The sequence below is a fragment of the Podarcis erhardii genome, assembly GCF_964252035.2.
Source record: "Podarcis erhardii genome assembly, chromosome: 8".
In the NCBI taxonomy this organism is placed as follows: domain Eukaryota; kingdom Metazoa; phylum Chordata; class Lepidosauria; order Squamata; family Lacertidae; genus Podarcis; species Podarcis erhardii.
In genome coordinates this window covers 57,143,991-57,160,898 of record NC_138499.1, presented here as the reverse complement: position 1 = coordinate 57,160,898, position 16,908 = coordinate 57,143,991, and the positions used below count along the sequence as shown (strand labels likewise).

General features: G+C 40.3%; 1 protein-coding gene across 3 annotated transcripts in view; it reads left to right on the top strand.

Moving 5' to 3' along the window:
• Positions 1-10,025, top strand: part of MBP (myelin basic protein) — a 97,385-nt gene extending 87,360 nt beyond the window's left edge. For 2 of the 3 annotated variants that reach the window (XM_081873465.1, XM_081873466.1), the window contains 4 exons: positions 764-799; positions 2,689-2,718; positions 5,038-5,160; positions 8,267-10,025. In XM_081873465.1, the coding sequence (XP_081729591.1) occupies positions 764-799; positions 2,689-2,718; positions 5,038-5,160; positions 8,267-8,323 (246 nt within the window). In that variant the 3' untranslated portion in view covers positions 8,324-10,025. The remainder of the gene's footprint in view (positions 1-763; positions 800-2,688; positions 2,719-5,037; positions 5,161-8,266) is intronic. The other variant, XM_081873467.1, reaches the window with a different exon arrangement.
• Positions 10,026-16,908: the final 6,883 nt, after the last annotated feature.

Genomic DNA, 16,908 nt, shown 5'->3' with positions numbered 1-16,908 from the left:
ACTGTCTCATGTGGCTTGTTACACTTCACATTACTGAGAGACAGAAAGAGACCTGCTTTCTGCAGTAGCTACACAGCTCCCAAAATATCCAGTTCCTTCCTAAGAATCTAATTAATCTGGGTGCAAAGCTGAGGTCCACCATGAATTCATTGGTTGGACCAGAATAAGAATAACAGCAACTGGCTTTGCAATGTTGCTGGAATTAAGAATGAGGCTTGTAATTAAAGTGGCAGATCAAGAGTGTTGTCTAATGAAGGTCATGCAACTGGTCCCCTTTTGCATTGCTCATTTACATTCTGAGGAATCTTAACAGGGTTTGTGGGTTTGAAAGACAAGTCAATTCTTATCGAACAGCACAGGAGTCTTTCTCAAATATCTTCATATAACGAGCAGCCAAAAAGCATTTTTAGCACAGCATCAAGCAGACAAGGTGCTAAGAGTGAACTTAACCCCTTTGCTGGCGAAAACAGCAAAACCCATGCACAATAAGGCATCAGCAGGCTTGAGGAGTCGCACTATTTTTAAAAAATTATAATTTAGGAATTTTAAAAAATGAGGCAGGAACAGCCCAATGAAGAGTGAGCATGCTCAGAGGTCCCAGAATGCTTGCTGACTATTGGTGGTAGGGCAGGGGGAAGAGAGAATGGAAAGCCCAGTAGGAGGGGACCTGAAGTGGCATATCTGGAAGCAGACCTGAAAACTCAATTGTATAGCATTTTGTTGCAGATCCTACTTTTCCACTTACTTTTGTGTTGTTTTTCAGGTGTCTCCCAGGTCAACTCCTTCACTGTATGGAAAGGTACGTGTGAAAATGTGGCATTGATTCACATTATGGGCCATCAGCTTGCGGCAAGCCAAAGACTAAAAGTCATGTCTCCTGACAGAGTATGACTTACTGTATTTTTCTGTGTATAAGACAATGCTCTTTGCTAAAAAAAAAAATGGCAAAAAATGGGTGTCGTCTTAAACATGGATTATGAATGCAGAGGGGGGACGTGCGATTAACAGCAGCAGCAAGCAGGAGATTAACAGTGGCAATTGGGCGGGTGATTGGTGGCTGTGGCAAGGTCTGCTGGTGATTGGCTGCGGCAAGTGAGCAGATGATTGGCAGCTGCGGCAAGTGGGCGGGTGGGCTGTTGGTGGTGGCAAGCGGGCACACGATTGGTGGCTGCGGTGAGGTGTGCAATTGGCAGTGGCGGGCAGGTGGGTGCGCAATTGGCGGAAGTGACCTCTCCCACCCCCACCCCAAAAAGCTAAACAACTTAATTTCTTAATTTGGGGTTAAAAAAAAATAGGGGTCATCTTATACATGGGGGCGTCTTATATAGGGGAAAATATGGTATATAGAATGATTTCTCCCAGAATACTGCTATGTAATGTAAACAGCACATAATGCATGTATGTTGCTGTCTTAAAGGAGCCATGCATCTGATTAGGAACACATTGATTTGCCTTACACTGAGTCAGACTATTGTGCACCTGCATTGGCTGCGCTAACTGGCTTGCCAGCATTTCAGTCATGGTCTCTCCCTCACCCACCTGGAGATGCTGGGATGGAGCTAGGGACTATCTGCATGCTGAGCAGATGCTTTATCCCTGAGCTCTGACCCTTCCCTGTGATTATCTTTCCATGCTGGTTCAGTGGACCCTCAGTTCCCCACTGGGGCTTACTCTGGCCTCAGACAAAAGCATGAAACTGCTTATAACACAGATATGGTTGTTTTTCTTCATTCAAGGCTGGAACAAGGATTGCAGGCCCCACTCTTCTCAAGGTCATCTTTCAGAGGCCACAGTTGTTCCAATGCCACCTCCTCTTAGGATAGTCTCTCCATCAACACTCATACCCTTTAGTGGGTCTCCCATCTTCCTTTGTGGCCCCAGGCTGGTGTTGTATCTCCAAAGCCACTTTCCTTTCTTCTAAGTATCTACCCTTCTCTTAAGGTTGACCTCACAGTACATCTAAGCACACCCTAATCTGAACTGCCAGAAGACCTTGGTGCTTCTTCCCAACCCTTTACTTCCCCACTTGCCATCGTAGCTTATTGCCCAGCCTTAGAAGGAATGCTGAGCACATTTGAACACATGTGCCCCTTGCAAAAGGATCGCTGGAAATGTAGGACAAGGGTTCTAACTAGGTTATGTTACACACACTGGGGACAAAGACATATCCTCCAGATTGTTCCCAGTGCCTGATAAGGCAATATGAATGGGCAATTGTCAGTTATGCCTTATTTTAAGGGACATTGCTAAATCTGAAATGATCCAAACATCCTAATCAATCCCTCTTATTCCAGCACATTATGTCAGATGACTGGTGCATCTAGAGCAGCACTGTTAGATCTTGACTGAAAAGCTGATATCGAAGCAGCTCTCAGCCAAAGGCCTTTCCAAATGCTGGCACCAGAACTATCCAAGACTGAACTTGTAGGAGCATGGATGAATAGCATGTACTTTACAATGGAGGGTCACTTGAGTCTAATATGTTCCACACAACCACTTGGGTTTTAAACTCCTTTAAACATTCGATTGCAAACTACAACCTAAGTATATCTTGATCCTCATTCATTTTGATCCTCGTTAATAGACAAACCCTCCTTCACTGATCATACTTCTCTTGTATAGTGTCTTCAGTGTCTTTTTGCCCCATGGTGGTCACCATGTCACTGTTTCTGTTTCTTGTATGCGCAGGGGAGATCATCCTTTTCCAGATTTAGCTGGGTAGGTGATGAACATGCTTTCATGTGCAGCCATTTTGCTTCGCCCCAAAAGTGCAAATAGCATCTGTTTTATTTGTTTTTTGTTTTGCCTTCCTAGCTCCTGCAGACTCTTCACATTCATGTTTTTGACTGTGGCTTGTTTGCTTTGCTCCTCCTGGCTCCCAATCAGTTCCTTTACGTCCATGGTTTTGTTGCTTGCTTTTATCCAGAAGCCTGTCAAGCTTGCAATACAATTTAAATTATTTTTGCCCGAGCACGGAGCCAAACTGCACTGCATGGCAAACCTCTTCCCTTTAAGGCAATTTAAAGGTTCTACTGATCTCTGTGTGTCTGTGGAGTGCCAGCGGGGAGGTAAAAAGAAAAGATAGCTTGAAATAATGAATTGGACACAACTCCATTTTTGTTTGGGATCATGAATATAGTCAAGAACAGATGCAGGGTATACATTTTGCATCCCATTATTTGATGGGAGTTACAATATCATTTACTGACACTTGTAGAATCAAAGAGTTGGAAGGGACTCCAAGGGTCATCTAGTCCAACCCCCTGCAATGCAGGAATCTCAGCTAAAACATCCATGACAGATGGACATCCAACTTCTGTTTAAAAATCTCCAAGGAAGGAGAGTACACCACCTCTCGTGGGAGTCTGTTCCAGTTCCCCAGCAGTTATATTTTCAAAAAGAAAATGATGAGGAAGACATGATACGTTCTTCACTATAGGCAAAATTATATTCATTACCACTATGCAGAACACCACTAGAACAGATTAACTATTAGACTGAGGAGTGGGAAAGGTGCCATTTTCATTCCCATCCTGGAGAGGGTTAGCTGAACAGGAGGGGGAAGGGAGCACTGGGTGGGTGGGTGTGTGTGAGAGAGAGAGAGAGAGAAAGAGAGAGAGAGAGAGAGAGAGAGAGAGAGAGAGAGAGAGAGAGAGAGAGATATTATGTGTCGTTAAATGCTTTGTATGTTAAGAGTGTGTAGTGTTTGTGTGTTAAGTTAAACCTCCAACAGTTTTCCAACAAAGGTTATGCCGTCAAATACCAAAGAGCTTATTCTACTAAAAATAATGTTGTCCTGAAAAGCTAATATTCTTTAGCAGGAAGACCTCTTCATATAATTCTCTCCCCCACCCATCTGTTGTAAATTCATTTTGTTCCTTTAGACACCTGAGTTCAGAACAAAAGGTTTTACTCTTAGAATTAATTAGAAGCCACAATTATCAAATGCTACTAGAACTAGTTACGTTTTTGCTTTAAAATTACAAAATTATGTTATGCCAGGTTGCTTAGAAATGTTTCCATCATCCACTGGGCATTTTGCTAGGCCAAAAAAGGTAATTACCAGCTGCTATAAAGTTTTAGTGTAATGTTTGAATGGCCTAAGCTCTTACTAGGAGGCGGCAGGAAAGGTCTGGCAACCTCAGGAAGTGGCCAAGCGTGTGGAGGCACTGTCTTAGTATTTTATCCTTTAAACTGGTTGCTGTGTACAAGACTGATTACAACAGTTTACCATTTTCAAAAAAGACATGGCAGACTTGACTTGCACTGCAGTGTGTTTGCTGAGTTGTTTGCCCAACTTTGGATGTTGCATACCAGTCCTGGCAGGGGAAAGCTTTTAAATTAAAGTACTGCTTTGTGGTTGCTGAGCAGAATGCTAGTTGAAAATTCCTCCTTGAACTACCAGTTTTCATCAGACAGTTGTGCAATTACTTTAACAACCTTTCCTCATTTTTAACAATGCTTTTCAAAAAAAAAAAAAGGACATCGGTAATGTGTAAGTACTTCCTTCACAATGTACCTTTACCCTACCCCATTAATATTCAGAGGGGGGGATTTTTAAAGGGGCTAAATGCATGAAAGACGAAACACATTTATTTTCATAGTACCTTCTTCCACATTTACTTGATGGCAGCTGTTATCACTTGACAGCCTGGCTGTGTTAAGCAGTTTACATCAGTTACCACATTATTAGTCATTAGGGATTATTATCACCTCAGGCAATTCCCAAACAATGTGCGCCAAAGAATGCAGTAAGATTCATTTAAATGCTACCCAACATGTAAAAGATATTGGATTTGCCTTTAGCTTTCCCGTATATACATTTTACTCCCTTCTAAATATCTATTTCATTGCCAGCAATTGAGGTATTTTCTTTCATCACCGGTTATTTCGGGGAGAGCCCTATCCTACCTGTCTCTTATCCTTTCATGAGCTTAGCTAATGTAATAGCCTTCTGCTCCCAGTCTTCCTAAGCTATTGTAATATATGTCAATGACAAAACAAAGTACTGTATTTACAATTTCCTTTTCTTTGCAGGGTGGTGAAACTCACAGGCCTGGATATGGAAGTGGAAGATTCTATGAGCATAAATATGCTCACAAGGGACACAAGGGATACCACTATGATGGCCAGGGCACACTGTCTAGACTCTTTAGACTGGTAAAGTAAAATATAATATATATACATATTTTTAAAAGAGTAGGTGCAAAATGTGAGAGGAAGGGAAAAACTAGGAACAGCTGATTATTGCATTCATTGGGTATATAGTTTTACCATAGATTTATCATAGCAATTGTCCTGGAAATCAGCAACACAGCTTGTGAAAAAGAAGAATAGTAGGTTTGGAAGACCATCCAGTGTGGACTTCTGATAATAAACTCCAACATTCCCTTTGCTGAGGCAAAGCTCTCAACTGTTACTTACACACATCAATTATAACCCAGATTATGAGGCCTCCCAAGCCTAGAGTCAAGTGAGCAATAGAAACACCTGGTTAAGCTTTATGTTTCAGCTGAGGAGGCATACAGAAGGATGCCACATTTTATTTGTCTTTCTTCTGCAAGAAATAGGGCATTGAGCATGTCTGCACCTAGGTTGTGCAACACCTTGCTTGTAAATATTAAGAAACCACCATCAGTACTTTGTTTCAAATGCTTCCATAAGAAGTCTCTCCTGTTACAGTTTACAGAGTAGTTTACCAATCAATACCTCTTCCCAGGGAATTCTGTGAGGGAGATAGTGGTCTCCTGACAACTCTTAACACCCTTGATAAACTACAGTTCCTAGGATTCTTTGGGAGAAGCCATGACAGTTTAAAGCTATAGTGCAGATGGGGCCTAAATTAGATGAAATTGATGGGACTTAAATTACATTATGGCTAACTTGTTCCATTGGTTTCACTGGAAACCAATTCAGCCACGTTCCCCTAACTTATAATAGATCCCACCCAATGGAACTGCTAGTCATATAAATTTGATTGGCATCAAGCGTCATAAAGATGAAGCACTCTGGCTAAACTGGATAAACTTCAGAGTTATTCAGATGAAAGAGAAAGTATATGATTCAATATGTGTGAGGTTAACTGCTCCGTTATGCTAACAGTTTGCATCAAAATAGTGTTACCTCTAGTCTAGACTTTCCTAGTTGTGTACTGCTAGGCTTGGTACCTCCATAACTGGTACAAATGGAGAGAGTAATAGTCCCTGACACTGTAGTCTGGTGTATCTTGATCCAGTTTATCTAGTGTGATGCTTGCTTCAAGGTACATTGTTGCACTGCGAAAGCTTTTCAAGGTTCATTAGCACACAAGACAGTTGGATTTTCACCTGAAACATTTTCCTTATCAGGACAGAACAGGTTGCTTACCTGTAAATGTACGGTAGTTCTCTGGCGGAGTCTCTGTGTGACAACAGAGACCCTGTGGAGAATTTATATTGCATGATAATGAAGCAAATAGACAAAAAGAGGAAGGAAGAACACAATGTTTTATACCTCTGAATGTAAACAGAAATTATTCTAAGGTTACAAGAAATAAGGGGGAAATGTGTTTGTTGCAAGGAAAGTCATTTAATATGCATTGTTAAAGTGAACCAGCAGTTATAGTAAAAAGTTAATGGCTTTTTTTCCCAATTGACCAACACATCTTGCTATTTTGTGTGTTGGTAGAACTGCCCATCCCTATTCCTATTTATTACCATCCACTGTCTTATGTCCTTTTCTCTCTTTCCAGAATTAGCTATTATTGGTGAAATTTTCTTTTCATGCATCTTCTGTGTAGATATATACAGTATTTATAAATTCCAAGTTTTAATTTGTAAGCCACTGGACTTGACAATAAGGTTTATAAGCCATTAGAGTTGACCATTAGATTAGACCTTCATTCTCTCCTAATAGATGTTGTGATTTCACCCCATGTTTACATAAGCAGGAATTTCCCCTCATTTTAACAATCTGCAAAAATGGAAGTTTGTTATCCAATATGTAATAATTTGCTATAAAATGGTCCTCATTATTTATATGTTATCCAATATTTCTTTAAAGTGTGGCTCCTTAAAACAGATCTAATTAAAGGCAGGTTTCTGTGGGAAGTAATGGATTTAAAATGTCTGCAATAAAACAGAAATAAGTGCCTAATAGGGCATAATTAATTGTCAATTAAATATAATTACAATGCTCCAACTATTTTGATTGATGAAACTAAGCAATGATGTGGCTCAGTAGCAGTTGCAATTACAAACGATCAGGGAAATATTGCTGGCTTTATCATCAAAAAGTAATAATAGAACCACCATTAGAAAGCACTAAAAACCATCTAGCGAAATCCTATGAGGAATGACAAACATGTGTTGGGAAAACAGTGAGAGGGGGGTCTAGCAGTAGACCTGGGGTACTCTGAAGAAAGCATCATTATTACTAGAGATTCTGAAGTCCAATGACCTGGTGCCTGGAGGATCCTAAAGAGGTTCAAGGAGGTTATAACTATCTCACTATAAATCCCTGGTCTTCTGCCTTGTGTTTGCTGATTTAGTAGAACCTTCAGAAAAAAGAATATGGCGTTCTTTGGATCTGCTAACCTTAAATATCCCAGATCAAAACAAAATGAATGGCATAGTCAAATTTGTTTTGCAGGCTTCCTTGGCCATGTAGTTGTGCAGCTCATTGGTGCTGCCCAAGTGCCTGGTATGGGTGGGGGAGCTTTTTTTCCTGGCACGAAAATGATGACAAGGACGGAGCCAGGTGGTTCTCTCTGGGGAGAGCATGCCATAAGCTGGAAGGGCAGAGCTCAATGAGACTGCCAGCCCAATGTAGCTTTGTTTAGTTTCAGTGGCCTTGGTTTCTCTGACCTATCCAGCAACACTGATAGCAACCAATTCTTTAGAAATAATTAATATTTAGTGACTAGAGCCCATTGATTGAGGAATTTGTTACAGAAGATAGTATCAAGTTCTGTTACCTGAAATTTAATTAGAATGAACTCATCATACTTTAAAATTTGATTGTAAAAATAGAATTCCCCGAAGGCAAACTATATTTGAAATTGCAACACTTTTAAAGATCAAAGTATTAAAGAAACCTTGAACAAAATCAAATAAGCATATGTACCCTCCATTTCAGCAGCTATGCATGAGAGATTTCCCTGGTGGAACCAATCTATACTAATTTGTGCCAGAGTCTGGATGGAATTGCATTTAGCACTCTTATACTGTAGATCTGAGCAGTAGGTTCATTTTAATCCAATTCTTTGTTGTTGTTTTTCTTTCCAAAGGGAGGATCTGGTTCCCGACCTGGCTCCCGGTCTGGCTCTCCCATTGCTAGGCGCTGAAGCTCTCAGATGTTACCAAAGGGCTACACTTTCTGCTTTATAACATAGATGCCTTGAAGGTTTAATAACAAACTGCAGAATTCCCTAGATAGAAACACAATCTATTTGTTAATGTCACTGAGTTGTGCATGCAGTAGAAGTACACAAAAATTTATTGGCAAATGCTGACCAAGAACAAATGCAAAACAAAACAAACTCCCAAATTTTCAAAGTAGCTTTTACTTGCTGTCAACAGCATTACTTTAGGGAAAGTAACAGTCCCCCCATATTATTCATTCATCTTCAAGGTGTTTCCAAAGAATATAGGGCTTTAATTTTTTAAGCACATACAACATTAAGTCCCTTTCAGATTTCTTTTTCACTAAACTTTAAGTAACAACATACTACACAATTGTCTACATTAACCTTGCCATTAACAGACTTTTGAGATCTCTGCTGTAAACAAAGAAAATAATAATAATAAAAATGTGCAGAAGTTGTAAGGACTGTTTATCCAATTTTTTTTAGTTATTTGGTTTTGATTTATTATGATTTCATTTTTTCAGTACCCCTTTCTCTCACAGTTTGTATTTGATTTTTTCTAACTGGATTAGGCAGTCACAGAAAGGTATCTTCAACTGGGAGTTCAAGGTATGTTGCAATGTGGGAGAAGGCAGTTGTTACTGTTTCAATGAGATTGAGCTATGGCCATAAGGAATGATGCACCTTCTAGTGCATGACCAATTGCTCATCACACCCAACACATTAGAAATTAAGAGTGGCTGGGAGAGAGACAAGAGGATCTCAAACTTGAATTAGACTAGTTACAACAGAAAATAAGGGGTCATTCCAACAAAGGAAAACATAGAGTTGGACATATGAATGTCCCCGCAGCTCTACACAGGCACTTGCTGCAACTAAGTCCATTTGCAGCTACAATAAAAAAAGAGTCTAATTTCTAAATAACAGAAAGCCCTTTGGTGAGGAAGTTTCAGATAGTATCTGCACATCTAAAGTTAGCGTTCCTAGCTGTTGTGTTAGTGCAACAGAGTTAAACATGCAGTGCACCAGAGCAAACTACACTGTTAGATTGTAGGTATCAAAACTAATGAGCTAGAAATAGGTGCTAATTGTTGACACATATACTAAGGAATAAACATGTGGAAATGGGTCTACCCATCTACGTGAAGAAAAATGCTCTTCTGAATTGCACTGTTTTATAATATTCAACTTATTCTGTCTGTAAATGACCTTCCTGTACTCATGCAATGTTTTATTTGAGCTTATATGTTGTAGACACTATATTAAAGACTAAGTTGGCACCTGCCTTTAGCTAATGAACATCAGGAGTTACCAACGTTAATGCCAACTGACATATAGTGGATGTTGTTGTTGTTCTTGTTGTTAGCGATAGGTCACTCTAATCTACCATAGGTTTCAAGCAACATTCTTAATATGCAGCAATGAAAGATGAGAGGGTAGAAACACACGGAAACAAACAAAACAGAATACCGAAATTGTTAAGCACACGCAAACACATTACATCTTCTTTCAAAATGTTGTTGGCTATGTGTATTTTTCTATGTGTAGCCTCATCCAGTTGTGTATTCCACAACATAATAGTGAGTTTCACTTAAGTGTATTGTTCTTAAATGTGTATGAATACAACTCCTGAAAAAAACAACCACCAATATTGAAATAAAATACTCAACTTTTAATGAAATTTGGAGGATTTAATTTTTTTAAGCGTTTAGGACTTTAAGGTCAATCACACAAGCCAATAAACTAGACAGATGAACTGCTTCAAAGCCACACACAAGCATACACTATGTCTGATTGTGATGCTTAATCTTTTAGAACATTCTGCCAAGTGTTTGAAGGGAAATGAAAGACCCACATTTCAGCAAATCATTTTCTTCCTGTCTTTGCTTCCTGTGGATTTTTTATTTTTTTTATTTTTTGCATCTCTTCAAAAGAAAATTTTCAATCCTGCACACAGTTCTTTCAAAGTAAAGATATTTTAAATGCAAGGCATGTAGAGTCAAATAATATGTTTAGGACTGGATTGTACATTCCGTACACTCTGTTAAGTCGAAGCCATCAAATGAAACATGGTAAACAACGTTCGTCAGTATATGTCAGTATAAGCCACTTGTATTGTCATTTCCTTCCAGAGTCTGGGGCTTTAAACAGAGTGCTCAAACTCAGCAAAAAGAAAAAAAAGAAAAAAAGTCCTGCCTCCCTCTGAAAAGTCCAGGACTACAATTCAAAAAAATGTCAAGAGGAAAGCACTAATCAGTTCTTGCCTTCTATTCACAATGGACCTCCTATAGCTCCTGAAGCCCACTTGGCCTGCAACATGGCCTAGTTCTCACTTAAGTGATAAAAGCAGTGTGAATTACCGTATAACATGCAGACTTCAGGTGGCTGCTTACATAACTGAATGCTATTCCACACGAAAAAACACAATTCACATGGGGAAAAAGAAGTTAGGGAGAATTGCTCTTTTCTTGCCTTCTCCCTGACATGCTCATTTTTCATGTGGAAGGGAGGTTGTTGGTTTTTTTTATACACTATTCAGTTAAACGAGCCCCACAGCTACCAATAGACTTTTTTCTTTATTTATATCCCACCCTTTCCCCAAGGAGTTCAAGGTGGTTACAAGGTTCTCCCCAACCTATTTTTCATCACAACCATCCACTGAGGTAGAATAGGCTGAGTGACTGGCCCTAGGTCACCCAGTGAACACTTCACGACTGAGTGGAGATTTGAACGCTGGTCTCCAGCATTCTTACCAATACGCCACACAACACTCATAAAATGTATGCCTGAGAGAAAACTAGGTGACCAACACATTGGTTTTCACTTGCTTACTTGGCCTCTGAGTGGTTTAATCTGATTTTTCTCTTCACAGGTTAATTGTGTGCACTCTTGGTCATCTCAACACTTCCTGCTTCCCACAAACTTTCTGTCACGCATGCACTGAATGAAACTGAGCAAAGGGCTGGGGCATGAACCTAGGCCCCTTAACCATACTTAGAGAGTATACCTGTGCAGAAACTAATACAATGTGAGATGCTTAATGCCTCTCAGAATGTCCTGTCATTTGGCAACAACTTTGAACCCTATCAAGCTGGAATCCATATGGACCAAGTGGTATAGGTGCTGTAATCTAAGGAACTTGACACATATATTTCCCATATTATTCTTCATGTCTGCTCACAGTAGTACATTATACTATTTGTAGACACTGTTTTTCTTAAAGGGCATTGAATTCTACATGCACACATCTTTCCCATGGACTATAAGTGTCGTCCTTCTCATGGTGTGAATTCAATTAAAAGGCATTCAAATGTGGAAACATGATAACAGTGCACAAAGAAATGAAGATAACATCCTTTCTTTCACTGAAATGGTACAAAATGAGATAAATAGTGGCTGGGATCTTTGGGAGAGGAATTGGGCATGTTGGAGAGAGTGTATAGCCACCAAAAGCAGATCTTTAATGGGGGTAAAAGATATCAACCAGACATCACTATGTGGTACAGCTGCTCTGGAAGTTGGCAGAGTTAACTCAAGAGATGAATAAGGATTTACTGTGAAATGTGCTCAATTCTGCCGCAAAAGAATATAACAGACCTGTGGGACCAGGGCCAAGGCCCATCTAGTCCATCATCGTGTTCTCACAGATGGGTTCTTCTTCAAAATTAACCAAAAAACCCCTCTTTTGGGGGGGGGGGTTCCAATATTATTCCCAGAGGCCTGAAAAGTAACTAAAAGAAAACGTACAGAGTTCACTTGCGCATTAAATTTGTTTCTGATGTGTTCAAAACTACGAGAAGTGTAAATCTATGCTGTACACTGAAGAATGAATCATAGAATCATAGAATCATAGAATCATAGAGTTGGAAAAGACCACAAGGGCCATCGATTCCAACCCCCTGCCAAGCAGGAAACACCATCAGAGCACTCCTGACATATTGTTGAATGCTTAGGAACTAGCCTCACTATTTTATTCTGAGGTGAAAGAAAAGCATTGGTGGCCCAAACTCAAAAAATTAAACACAAATAAAGCAAAATAATATATTAAAACAAAACCTGAAACAAAACCAGGATCTGGCATTGTCCTGAACTCAGGACCCAATTTGTGTCACTGATCATCATACACCAGTCCTTCTAACTCCACTGAAAATTATCTATGAGTACTATACCTTTCCTCAACCTTTTCTCAAAAATTCTACATTCATGAAATAAGTTATTTTTGTTGTTACATCTCACACTTACTCCTACAAGGGTGGCTGGCTGGCTAACATTAATAATAATAATAATAATAATAATAATAATAATAATAATAATAGAATTAAAATCTTTTTTAAAAAATCTTGTAACAATTGAAACACGGTGGCAAATTATAAAAGTTCAATTGTTAAATGCCGATGCAATCATGTACCCAATGCCTGGCAAAATAAAGGCATTCTTCATTTATGCCGTAATGTTATGTACATGGGGAACAACCAGATTTCTCTAAGGAGGGAGGTTCCACATATTGGGGGGGGGCTGCCACCAAGAAGGCCCAACTCTGTGCCTCAGCTCCACATGCCACGTCCTTCGACTGCACCAAAAAAGCTTTCTAGTTGTCAAGAAACCTTCCCGAATGGTGCAAGATGTGGCACAGGATATTGCAAATTGAGGCTGCCCTTTGTATGAGTGGAAGGTACTTCCTCTCATGCAAGAAGCCTTTTATATCCCTGGCATCACTGTCCAAGTACAGATCAGAAAAGGGAAAAGATTTCGTGACCTCCCATTTTTTGGAAGAAAATTACCAGGAAGCGGTGTTATAACTTTAAAAAGCAGAAGAGGCCACTAGGACATTTCTCTTATTTCTGCCTTGACATTTTTAGAGCTTTGTGGGGGTGGAGGTGAAATATTAAAGTACTTACTGTGTTAGACTGACAGAAAAATGCCACAAACAAACCTCCACAGAGGCTTTAAAAGCTGTTTAAAGGGGCAGGGGCATACAAAGAATCTTCAGGGTGGAATATAAAGTTTCTTTACTGACTTAACAGGAGTTTTCCCAGCAGTCTGCATTTTCAGAGAAGAGCTTTAGCAGATGAAGTACCATTAGAAGTTTAGGAGCAGATGCTATCCTCTCAAGAGGAAACATGCAGAGGTTACTCAGAGATGAAGGAGAAGAGGGTTAGCTGAAAAACACACATACTCATAGCTGTAAAACGTTCTTTACTATTTATTGAGCTCAACAGTATGTGAGGAAGCAATTTCAACTGCTCTCTTGGTAGTAACAAAGTTTGGAGCTCAAGTGTGCTTCAAATCATATAGCTGAGGAAGGAGCGCTGTCGTTTTTCAGCATACAGATCCTTATAAAAATTGACAATCCTAGTCATCATAAAACTCAGAGGATTTGTCTTAATCAGGCTGGAATTTGGCATGGAGATCTTCCTGGGAAGAGGCGTAATCTGAAAGCTCCCAAATGAATAAGTTAAATAGCACCAATGTGGATGTCCCTGTAGTTGTGAACATTAGTTCTGCCCGCCCAAAACTTGCCTTCTGAAAAATGCAAGATTATTGCAGATTTTTTTCTTTCTTTCCTTCCCCATTTTAATGAACCATTCAACAAATAGCAAGCTATTCCGCACACGACTGGAAGCTTACTAACGGGAGCGTATTTCCTAAAAGAAAAATGGTAGATGAAACAGGCTGAAAGCAGTAGAAGCCAGAAAGTGGGAACAGTTCTTTCCACCATTCTCTGAGAATCTGACTCTCTCCCCTGTTGTGGGTGCACCTTTTCGAACTTGTAGGTCTCTTGTTACATACTGCTTTTGTAAGTATGTGTGTGTTCTTTTATTGAAACATTTTCATGGATAGCAAAGGCACACTCTGTTTTCAGTTCATAAAGTCCTTTCTACAGGTCAGTTTTGAAATGGTTTTTATAATCGTAACATTTCAAACTGAAATGCTCCTTTAGAATGAAGTGTTTGTAGTAGTCCGTACTCAATGCCTATTGCTTAATTTCTCAGTCTCCTCAAATCAGTTTCCCTTGCACTACCACAAGCACCAACAGACACCATTGAGCCTGTACCATCCCAAGGACTTTGTGCACATTTAACAGGCAACTCTGCAAAACAGGTGCATAATAACTTGGCTGTGAGCCCATGGGCCCTGACTGACTTCAGCTACAAATATAGTTGTTTTCAACAGCCCACTGAAGAGGGACCTAAACCGATGAATTAATGTAGAGAAGCAAGTTGCTTTTGAGATGTCACTTCTGGCCTCATTTTCATTTAGCAGAAATTCAGATCAGCAAATATGGTACAGAACTGAGGCAGAACACCAGGAATTATGAGTTTGAGCACAGACTCATATGCTCATGGACAAAATTGCGTTCGGTGTGACTGATTAAGAAAACTTAATTGCTAAGGGAATCCGAACCGAGATTACAAAATGCAATTGCCTTTTGAAGCACTTCTAAGGTTGCACAAATTGAGCTCATGGCTGAGTTACCGGATGCAGGCCCCAACACAGCAGAGGCTGTTCAGCAGCCTCAGCTTTTATATATTCTGTAAGCTGCCCAGAGTGGTTAGGGAAACCCAGCCAGATGGGCAGAATATAAATAATAAAATTATTTTTATTATTATTAACTAGGGTTGCTTTCTCTGCTGCGTAGCATCAAAATGGGACAATTGTGTCTCCATTCCACCCCATTTCTAACCTTTAGGCCTTTATACAAATGAAGGGGATTAATGGTATTTGTTTTCCCTGGTTTTCAGCAAGATTGTTGCTTCAAGATGGCAGTACGGATACTTCACAATCCTCTGCAACGGTTTCACCTGTTAAGCCTTCTGAGTTTAGAGATGAGGAACAGAACACAGATATTCCTAGGACCTTAGGAATCTTGTACTCTTCAGCTAAGAGTATTCAAAGTTTGCTGGAATGGTGAGAGAAGAAAGCTTCTCTGATCTGGGCAAGGCAGGAAAGGAACTAGGGTGGGGCCTGCACTACTGGCCAGTCTTCAAATCTAGGTCACAGGATCCTACCTTTCCTCGGTAGGAGGTGGACAAAACCCATGTCTGGATCCCTCCCTCCTACTGAACTGAGAAAGTGTTGTTGTTTGTCAGACTCTTTGTGACCCCATGGAGCAGAGCACGCTAGGCACTCCTGTCTTCCACTGCCTCCCGCAGTTTGGTCAAACTCATGCTGGTAGCTTCGAGAAAGTAGTGAACTGTAAATTCTCGTAACATAGCTTACTTGGATCCATTTCAAATCAAGTTTCTAGTTTGGCATAGAACTAAAATGGCTTTGGTCATCCTGGTAAAGTATTTATCCTAGAGAAATGATGGGAGATTACTATTCCATCCCATAGCCTTTGGGGTGTCTCAGGATGCCATCTTGTGTCACATGCTATTTAGCATTTATGTAAAAACCATTGCAAGAAGTTCCTTTCGGACTGAAGTGTCATCGGCATGTCATTCTTTTTCATTTTTTTAATTCCAGCTCCAAACAGGTGTTTCAAACCACTTTGGGGTTGGATGAGGCAAACAAGTTGAAACCTAATTTAGATAATCTACTGTGGGTAGCAAACTCCGCAAATCTGATTGTCAATGTAAGTGGTTGTGGATGGGGTTGTACTCCCCATGAAATACCAAATTTACAGCCTGGGAGGTCTCCTAGGCACGGCACTGTTGATGGAAGCACACATGATCTCAGTGGCTACAAGTGCCTTGAAATGGGTTAGCTTGATTCACCAGCTGTGACCCTTTCTAAAGAGAAGTAATCTTACCAGTGTTGTACATGCCCCAATTACAGCTTGGTTACACCCACCAGGGGCTATTGCCCCTGCTCATCTACCCCCTACTCATAAAAACAAAAGAAAAGCCCTTCTTGCCCAGCATTCTGCCCCTCTCTTTATACCTCACTCAAAGCCCCAACCCCCACTAGTCCTTCAAGGATCCCCCCATATCCCAACTCCTTCATTGACCCCCCATACCCTCACAGCTCCTCTCTGCTCTTCCATCCTTGCTTTATTCAAACCTCTGTTGTTTAAAACAGGCTTCCTCAACCTCAGCCCTCCAGATTTTTTTGGCCTACAACTCCCATGATCCTTAGCTAGCAGGACCAGAGGTCAGGGATGATGGGAACTGTAGTCTCAAAACATCTGGAGGGCCAAGGTTGAGGAAGCCTGGTTTAAAATGTACCTTCTTTTGCTCCCCTCCCCAATGGGCTAACATTATGCAAACCTGGGATTCTGACGAGGCCGCAAAATCGTCCAGTGGTGGCTACACTCTGATATCATGGCTGTGTGATGACCTCACATTTTTATGTAATGTAGGAAGATATAGACACATGATTTGAAAATATTCTGAACGACAGAAGTAACATTACTGATGTTTACACACAGGTTCTACTGTGAAAGACATGATTTCACAGAAGTGGGGGGAACACTAAGGACATATCACTGGTACAGTGGTAGTCAAATGGCTTGGCTCCCGAACAAATTGACTCCCGAACGCCACAAACCCAGAAGTGAGCGATCCAGTTTGCAAATGTTTTTCGGAAACTGAACGTCCAACGCGGCTTGGTTTTCAAATGTT